This window comes from Orycteropus afer, unplaced genomic scaffold, assembly GCF_000298275.1.
Source record: "Orycteropus afer afer isolate SDZICR_OR568_19922 unplaced genomic scaffold, OryAfe1.0 scaffold00003, whole genome shotgun sequence".
NCBI lineage: Eukaryota > Metazoa > Chordata > Mammalia > Tubulidentata > Orycteropodidae > Orycteropus > Orycteropus afer.
The window spans coordinates 14,156,922-14,167,229 of NW_006921590.1; the positions used below are offsets into that span (position 1 = coordinate 14,156,922).

At 39.0% G+C, this 10,308-nt stretch overlaps 1 protein-coding gene across 1 annotated transcript in view; it reads left to right on the forward strand.

Annotated features, from left to right (window-relative positions):
• ZNF385D (zinc finger protein 385D) overlaps positions 1–10,308 on the forward strand; it is a 407,755-nt gene that overhangs the window by 41,368 nt on the left and 356,079 nt on the right. The window contains exon 3 of the mRNA XM_042780314.1: positions 7,398–7,409. Within this exon, the coding sequence (XP_042636248.1) occupies positions 7,398–7,409 (12 nt within the window). The remainder of the gene's footprint in view (positions 1–7,397; positions 7,410–10,308) is intronic.

The following is a 10,308-nucleotide window of genomic DNA, read 5'->3' on the forward strand; positions in this document are numbered from 1 at the left end:
TCCGAAATTGTGAACTTTGTACTCATAAATTTTGACTCATGATAATGTGGATCCATTAACTTCAGGAAGTGAAAGAAATATTTCTAAAAATATAAATGTGTATATTAGCTTATTTTCCAGCAAATATTGAACCACAAAAGGTGTGAATGAGCAGGAGATATATGTAAAATGAGAACCCTGAAACTATCTAACTTGTTTACTTGCACTGATAAATAGCTGTAACACAAAGCTATAGTTGTTCATTTGTATTTCACAATATAAAATATGCATATTTTGCTGTCAAATTGCACACTAGTCATTTGTTCAAATTAACATATTCCATGGTGCACTTCAGTAGCATAGTAACTTACTACTTCTTTGCAACCTTTCATTTATTCACTAATTCAATAAATACTCTGTTACTGGCAAGGTTCCAGATGTAAGAAATTCAACAGTGACTAGGAACCTGTCCTTTCCCCCAAGGAATTTTAGTCTTGCTCCAGGGAATCTAAACAAGCCTTTTTCTACATAGTGGATCAAATGGCACTTACTTGTTGTGTGATTAATACCAGTATCATGCTAGGCACTCTCAGAAATGCAAGTAACAGAGAATTCATAAATGTTTGTGGGATATTGTGGAATAAATTAAGAATAAAGTTCACAATTTGGCTGAGGAGGCAGGCACAAGAAACAACATCTTTTAAATAATTGAAGTAGTAAATTCAGAACTACTAATTGGACAGATCAATTTCCCCCTAATGAATTGGCTGTTTTTTAGACAAAATAAGATTTGGAAAAAATATATTTTAGCGTAGCCCCATTGCCTTTTAGCTGACTTAGATTTATAATAAGAACTGTATCTAGTTTTGCATTCAAAATTAATTAAATTTGGTGTTTAAGTTTGAGCTATTTAAAACATTCCATTGAACTCTGAAGGGTTCCTTTGCCAGCATTTTTCCTTGTATAAGTAGAAACTCTTATGAAATAACTTGAATTATTTCCTCAGAAAGGACAGTATCAGTTTTGGTAAGATTGCTTTTTGGTGTAGTAAGACAATCCTTCCTAGGCAAGTTCAGCATATTTACATGCTGTCAGCCCCTGGGGACATGAGTCCATGACCGCTCCCTTATTAATTCTCCAAGGGTACAGTATGTTCATGTTATCTATAAGTTGCAGGGCAGGTCGCCTTCTGTAGGTATCCAAATGGACTCTTCATCTTCCAGATCACTGTTCTTATTTGTCTTTTAGCTTTGTCTTGGCCACAATAGTATTACGTGTGAACCTATTTTTTGTTAGAAAGCAATGTATGATGTAATATGTATTATTTTTATATTATTGCTATAGTATGGAGCAGTATTCTCAAATGTCAGTATGTAATTACATCAAATTATGCATTTCTGACCAGAAGTACAGGTGATACTGAGGCAGCTTGTTTATGGACTACCCGTTGAGCAGAATAGCAGGGCTATAGTGTTTAAGAGCATGGATTTTAGAATCAGGCAGTCTTAGGTTTATATTCTAGATTTTCCCACTTTTTAGAAATGTAATATTGGGGAAATTAGGTGGTTTTCCTATGTCTCAGTTTTTTCATCTGTAAATTGGAAATAATACTACTGCCTGATGGATTATTTGTAGATTGCGTGAGATGACATATGTATCACATAGATCTCATGTTCTAGAATATGCCTGACCTCAGTGACACTGCTCTGGCTTTTGGTAGTTGTGGAGATGGCAGTAACAATTGCTTCTTTGTTATTTCTTAGTATATCTTTTCCATTTCTTTGGTCAAATCTATTTAATTCCTGTTATGGAACATTTTAATCAAAGAATCATAACAAATATGTAGGATTTACAGATTTTTACTGGCAGCTGTTCCTTTTTCCAGTTTGTTTGGGTTACTTTATGCTGCTCTAAGAGACATACCACAGGTGGGTGACTTTAACAAGCAGGAGTTTATTCTTTTCCAGTTTTGGAGGCTAGATAGAAGTCTGAGTTCAAAGTACCAGGCTCTAGGGTCTAGGTTAAAGCCTGTTGACCTTGGGCTTCAGCTCTGCTTCTTGCTCCTGGCTGACTGGAGCTAGAGGTATCTCTTCACTCAGGCAGCTACTGGCTGCTGAGGCTAACAAGCCCAAGATCAGCAAATAAAATGGCATAGTCCTGATATTACCAAACCACACATCAGGCCATTGATTTGAGTCCATTAAGAGTCCCAGGATCAGCAGACAACATGGCAGGGTGCTGAATAATGACTCAGTTATGTGCAGAATTCAAGTGTGCCAAAAGGTGCAGACCTTCCTCAAAGCTGCTGCTTATATATAGGAAGTAGACCACATCCATAAGGCAGCTACTCAGCTGCTCCAGTAGATTCTACCATGGAGTTGATTACCAATCTCACCATGGAGAATAACTACATCCAGCTGCCCAGCCACTCAGCCAGGCCTAGCCATGTTGACACATAAGCTTAACTACCACACAGTTGTTACTGTTTATAGAAACATGTTTATAGAAAATTAAAAATAAAAACAAGATTCTGCTTCTCTGCTATTTCCTCTCACTTTGATTTGTGCAAGGAACAATTTCCACAGCAGATCTGTAGGAAAGAACTGGTTACCAGTCCCTGCACTCCAGACCGCCCAACCTTTTCTGAAATCTCAGTCCCTTGGGTTCTCTTTTGCATGCAAAACATCCTCATAAAGGAGATTAAATGAAGTGCTCTCCAGATTTGTCAAGTCTTAATGAGAAAAACGGCTTTAAAATAAATTTTAATAAAGCATTTTAAGTAATATTTTAATCAGTTGAAGTTTACACCATTTTTCTTAATAGCATTCATATGAAAAAGACCAATGATTATTTTATTCTGCTAAGCCTATAAAATTGGTAATGGATGACATATAATATTATAGCACATAAAATCTACAGTTAGATGTAGGCAGTTGTTAACCTGTTTTTTAAAGCTACATTTAAAATGAATAGCGATGTACTTTAAGATACTATTTGATTAAACAAGTCAGGAATATGGAAGGAGAAACACATTTTATCACCATAGTTAATTCTGTGAGTAAAATAAACAGACTTACAGATAATGAAAATGGGACAGAGTCATCATTTCAGGGATTCAGCTGTATTGTTGGGCCTTATATAATTAGCTATATTACCTGATATTCTTTAGAACCTAAAGAGCTCTTGAAAAATAGGCATGAATTTGTTATGTCCATGATGGTAAGTAAATGGAAGGATGAAGAAGGGGAGAGAGGGAAGGGTACGAGTAAGGAAAGAAGGAGAGAGTGAGGGAAGAAGCCCTGGAAGTTGAGTGGTTAAATGCTTAGCTGCTTACTGAAAGGTCAGTGGTTCAAACCTGATCCAGTGGTTCCATGGGAGGAAGATGTGGCAGTCTCCTTTAGTAAAAATTACCTGTTGCCCTTAAGTTCATTCTGACCGACAGCAATTGCATATGACAGAGTAGGACATCCCAATAGGGTTTCTGAGGTAATTTTTACAGAAGCAAACTGCCACCTTTCTCCCATTGAGCAGCTAGTGGGTTCGAACCACTGGTCTTTTGGTTAGAAGCAGAGCACTTAGCCATTGCCACCAGGGCTCCTCGCATAAAGATTATTGCCTTGGAAACCCTGTAGGACAGTTCTACTCTGTCCATTTAGGGTCTCTATTAGTGGGAATCAACTAAATATCAATGGGTTGGTTGGTTGATTTTTTTTTTTTTTTTCTTAAGGGAGGGATGGCCAAAAGAGGAAGGGAACAAAGAAAGATTGAGAAAGTGAGGAAGAAGAAAGGATTCATCTCTATCATTTTAGAGTATTACATTAGAGAAATGTAGATCTGGAAATGACTTACAGTAAGACAGTAATGAAACTCTTATATTGAGGGAGGTTTTGTGTTGTTTATTATGTGCTGCTATTTAGGCAATCACTTTAGAAGATTAGTACTTAGAGACCAACTATAATTTACTTCTCAGCCATATTAGGAATTGGATAATGAAAATTATTTTGGACATGTAGGATATCTGTAAATATGATATGGAAATCCTAGATCTGTCTATACCCACAGTTTTCCTCACATTCTGTTTTGTTTAAAAACTGGAGACTAAATATGCCATTAAGAAATTGATTACCAGTTAAAAAGATCACTGTTAGCAAAGTATAATGGCAGATAACTGAATCAGTTTGGACTTCCTTTCAATTCTGTCTAGCCTTGATTTCAGCAAACCAAAGAATCAGGCAGAGAGGGACTGAGTAGTGCTGCCATGGAAGGTAACTCACTACTCATTACTTTGTGTTTCTTTCCATTTGTAACTCAACATACTGAAGCTTTCACCTCTGAATGCTGATTCAGTACATTTCCATGATGTTGTAAGGAAGGAGAGGTAATAGAATTGTCCATCTAGGTCTCTGATGGTAAAGAAAGAAACGTTTGTTTCTTTGTAACTTCCTGAAGTAGGTGAGCACTGCCGATTTGTCAAAATTAGCTTTCTCTACATCTAATGTGTTTCCGAATTCACAGTTTGCTATTTTCTCCTAGTGTGGTGGTCAATATATAGTTGTTCACTGACTATTTGCTGAGTGAATTTGTCTCAGTTATCACCAAAAACAGTCTCTGGCTGGATACTTCCTTTTTAAATCCCATTTCAGTCTTGCAAACAAGAAAGATCTGATTTCAAGTCCAGGAGGCATTGCCACTTAGTACCTGTAAATCTTGGCCCATTTACTTCACCTCCTTGAACATCTATTCCCTCATCTATAAAATAAAGATCACGCTGTGTGACACAGTAGTAAATTCTTCATAGATTAATATGGGATGTTTGTGTACTACCAAGTACAGTCCCAGATAAAATAAATCAAGCCAAAAAACAAACCTGTTGCCACCAAGTTAATTCCAATTCATTGTGACTCTGTAGGACACAGCAGAACTGCCTCACAGCATTTCCAAAACTGTTATCTTTATGGAGGCAGATATCACATCTTTCCCCTGAGGAGTAGGTGGTGGTGGTTATGTGACGTGGAGTTGGACCCGACTCATAGCGACCCCTCCTTGGGTTTCTGAGGCAGTATCACTATGGAAGTAGATTGCCCCATCTTCCTCCAAGGAGTAGCTGGTGGGTTTGAACTGCCAGCTTTCTGGTTAGCAGTCAAGTGCCTTAGGCACTAAGCTACCAGAGCTCCTATCCTGAGGAGTAGGTAATGAGTTCTAATGTTGTTGTTATATGCCGTCGAGTCAGACCCTACTCACAGTGACCCTTCCTTGGGTTTCTGAGGCAGTATCACTACCCAAGTAGATTGCCCAGTCTTCTTTCCGAGGAGTGGCTGGTGCAAAAAGGACAAGGAAGTCACATGTTCTGACCTCTAATCCCACAAGAGGAAGACTGGATTACCAGCAGTAACCCAAGGCCTATTCCTACAAGGCCAGACATGCTGCCTCCCTCCAGCCCTTTCACCAACCATTCCTCCCAAAGCACCCACCACCTCTCTCCTGGGTTCAATAATTTGCTGCAGTGGCCACACAGAGCTCACAGATTATGGGGTTTATTCGGGAAGCACCACAGGCTACAATTCAGGTTCAGGAAAAATGCTCAGTCTCTCTCCCAGCCTACCGTCCCTCAGCCATCAGTCTCTCACAGTCTTTTTCTCAGCAGTGCTGGTCCCTTGGTGTCTCACTCAGCAACGCGTGTCTCTTGCATCTCTCTCTCAGCAACCCATGTCTCAGGAGCCCGTGTCTCTTTCAGCAGCACGTCTTCCTCCACCAGCAGTCAGACAGTTCTGCCCCTAAAAGGCCTCCTTTTGAGCCTGGCAGGGTGGTCAAACTAGCCAATCATAGCATCAGAACTCTAAGCACCTGAGAGAGAGAGGGCACCTCCCTGAACATTGTTTTGTGCCACGCCCAACAGAAATACTCCATGTGGACACCTTCAACAATCAGGAGCTCCTCAGTTGCTCATAGAAAATCCCACCTTGGAGTTTACAAAGACTTATGGGTAGAAAAGCCACACTAAGTAATTTACTGCACCGCAGCTGGTTAACAGTCAAGTGCCTTAGGCACGGTGCTACTAGACCTCCTGTGGGTTCTAATAGTGGGTTCTAATTGCTGACCTTTCAGTTAGCAGCCACACACTTAACCACTGGGCCTCTAGAGATCTTTAGATAATTAAGCAAGTACACAATAAATGACACTGTTCTCCCTCCATTTTCTAAAACCAAACCAAATCCATGATTGTTTTTACTTACATGGCTTATATACATACCCATTACATATGTATGTGTATGTATGTGTATGGAGCTTTGCTGGTGTAGTGGGTAAGGCACTTGGCTGATAACCAGAAGGTCAGTGGTTCAAAACTACCAGCTTCTGTGTGAGAGGAAGATGAGACAATCTACTGTGAGTCCAAATCAACTTGATGGTAGTGGGTGGCATGTGCATGTGTGTGTGTGTATACACACATACATACATGTGTGTGCATATACATTTGTATACATATATGTGTGTGTATATGTGTATATATGTGTGTGTATGTATATACATATACACATGTGTGTATATACATATATTTGTATATGTGTGTGTGTGTGTGTATACACATATATACACACACATAGGAGCTCTGGTGGTAGTGCTAAAGGCATTTGACTGCCAACCAGAAGGCTGGCAGTTCAAACTCACTAGCCACTCCTTAGAAGGAAGACCATGCAATGTACTTTTGTAGAGATACTGGGACCTATGGTAGCGTAGTGGCTAAGGCACTTGACTGCTAACCAGAAGGCTGGCGGTTCAAACCCACCAGCCACTCCTCGGAAGGAAGGTTGGGCAATCCTACTTCCATAGTGATACTGCCTCGGAAACCCAAGGAGGGGTCGCTATGAGTCAGGGCTGACTTGACTGCACATAACAACAACAACAACAACAACACTGCCCCAGAAACCCAAGGAGGGGTCACTATGAGTTAGATCCAACTCGACGGCAGTGAGTTTGTTTTTTTATTTTTTTAATATATATATGTGTAAACACATATGTATGTTGTTTTTAGGTGCCATCAAGTCAGCTCTGACTCATAATGACCCTATGTACAACAGAATGAAACACTGCCCAGTCCTGTGCCTGCCTCACTATCCTTGCTATACCTGAGCCCATCATTACGGCCACTGTGTCATTTCATCTCATTGAGGGCCTCCTCTTTTCCTTGACCCTCTGCTTTACCAAACATAATATCCTTCTGTAAGGAATGGTACCTTCTGACAACAAGTACGTATATACATACAATATGTACATATACACATACATATATATATGTGTATATGTATGTATGTATGTATGTATATGCTAATCAGAAGGGTGGCAGTTCAAATACACCAGCCACTATGAGAAGGAAGATTGGGCAATCTATTTTTGTAGAGATACTGCCTCGGAAACCCAAGGAAGGGGTCACTGTGAGTTAGATCAACTCGACGGCAGTCAGTTTTTTTTCTTTGTAAATATGTATGTACTTGTGTGTGTGTGTGTGTTTATCTGGAGGTCTCCTATAGGGTTCCTATGAGTTGGACTCAATCTGACAGCAATTGGTTTTGAGTTTATATATGTGTATGTGTGTGTATATATATGTTAGCATAATGCCTAAGACACTTGACCGCTAACCAGAAGGCTGGAAGTTCAAACCCACCAGCCACTCCTCAGAAGGAAGGTTGGGCAATCTACTTCTGTAGTGATACTGCCTCGGAAACCCAAGGAGGGGTTGCTGTGAGTTGGGTCCGATTTGATAGCATGTAACAACAACATATGTGTATATATGTGTGTGTGTATGTGTGTATAGTCCTTCAAGTTTTGAAAAGAAAAGAAAGCTAAAATTTCCCTGAAGTTTATCCTTAAAAGATTAATCTGGTACTATGACCATTGGCAGCCTTTTAGTTTTTTCTTCATTCTCATTAAATGGGCACTGCACTTCTCTCAATGAGATTTTTATACCATTTTCATTTAAATTCTGTTCTTGGAATGTACTGCCTGTATTGAATTTCAGACTTAACAGGTGCAAAAACAAAATCTATTGCTAGAGAAGGAGACATTTCCAAAGTTTTACCCATGTACAATTTTTCTCTGTACAGTCACATGTCGCTTAATGTCCATGATATGTTCTGTGAAATAAGACATTAAATAATGCAGATATTGTGCAAACATAACATTATATATAGTCAGTCCCTGGATTACATACACATTCCATTCCTAAATCTGTTTTTAAGTCATATTTGTATGTAAGTGAGGACAGGTAGGTACAGTTCCTATGTAACTTCAATTAGATGTTTATTTTAGAGTATAGAAAATTGTGTCCTTTCTATGCATTAAAAAAAAGAAACACATCAAAATACACCAAAACATCTTTAACATAATAATAAAAAATAAACCCACCATCGTTGAATCAATTCTGACTCATAGTGACTCTGTAGGACAGAAAACTGCCCCATAGGGTTTCCAAGGTAGTAATTCTTTGCAGAAGCAGACAGGTTACATCTTTCTCCTCTGGAGTTGCTGGTGTGTTCACACTACTGACTTTTCAGGTAGCAGCTGACTGCTTAACTACTGCATCACCATGGCTCCTAACACAATAATACAGTAATAATAATAGTAATGTTTGGATACGTGTTGCAAAGTAGTGCCTATTTGTTGTTGTGAGCTATTGTATGTACCTCAAAGTTATAATATAATAATCTTTAATAAATTGGCACTATGGATAGCTATGTGGTCAGATGTTGCCTGAATAGATATTATATGATACATGTCTATGTCTAATTCTGAACATGCTTTGTGCTTAGCACGACCTACAAAAAAAGGGAAGGAGCTAGTAGCTGGGATGCAGTTGTTCTACTCTTGCCCGCTTTGTGTCTTGCCTTCTCTGCTCAGAGACTGTTGGCGTTAAACTTGGTTGGTTGTGAAGGTTGGTGGGTTGTTGCTTCTGTAGTCGGTGAGGACTGCAGTGAGGCCTCCTCAGCATTTCTGGAAACTCAAGTCTTACTATTCGTTGTAGCAGTTGAACCTACTAACCAGCATAATAGCTCTATTTTTCTCAAATTTTCACCCAAACTTTTAATTTCTCAGTTCTACAAGTCAGTGGATTCATATTCTTATTGTTTATTTCTAAGCACAACTCTCAGCCTTAAAATGCAGGCTATATATCAAGAATAATGCCCTTGAAACTTTGTTCATTTACTCTTTTTCTACAGTGACAACTGCAGTTATGATCCTCCACTATTAGAGACAATAAGGTTAGTAGGTTAGTTACACTAGAGTCTGTAAGTGTGTAGGTCACAGGGGTCTCAAATGGCCTCTTACTTCCTGTCCATCTTCACACCCCAAGTTCCAGCTGCTGGCATGACCTCACCAACTTGCACCATCATGCTCTCAACAACTGTTTATCAGTGACTCTAACAACCTTGGTTGCAATTTGATTTGGACAACTGTTAACTGATCAGTGTGAATTTGACAGCACAGCTGTTGCCAGTTCTGCACTGCCAGTGAGTAGAAGAAGCTCATTTATTTTATGATTTGGAATTCACAAAACTTTCTCAGGGACTGTTGCCTGGAAGACAAACCGAATTTTGTAACATATAGCACCTTAAGGTCCCTTTGCTCTTATTGGTTGTTTATTTTCAGAGTTAATTTGGTTGTTTTTAGATATGGACCACTTATGAAATATGTACTTTGTTTTGCCTTAGAGGGGTTGAGTTTATAACAAGATGAATCTTGTTGATGTTGTTAGGTGCCATTGAGTCAGACCCGACTCATAGCGACCCCTCCTTGGGTTTCCGAGGCTGTATCACTGTGGAAGTAGATTGCCCAACCTTCTTCCCAAGGAGTAGCTGGTGGGTTTGAACTACCAGCCTTCTAGTTAGCAATCAAGTGCCTTAGGTACTATGCTACCAGAGCTCCCCAGATGAATCTAAGGAGTAGTAATAGTAGTAGTAATAATAATAATAAAAACTACCAATTTTGAGTACCATCTATAAGCAAGGCCCTGAGTGTGGCGTTTCACGTAGCTAGTGGTAAGAATACAATTTAAACAATAGTGGGACGTCACTACATAAATACTAGAATAGCTACAGGGGGAAAAATATTAGTAATAACAAAAGCTGGTGAGGATGTGGAGGCATATGAACTCTTGTTCATTGCTCATGGAAATGCAAAATGATACAACCGCTTTTATTTATTTATTGTTTTTCATATTTGAACAGAATTTGTGTATAGTTTTTTTTTTTTAATTTTATTTTGATTTGGGTGAAGATTTACAGAGTAAATTCACTTTTCATACAGCAGTTCACATATACTTTGTCTCATGTCATT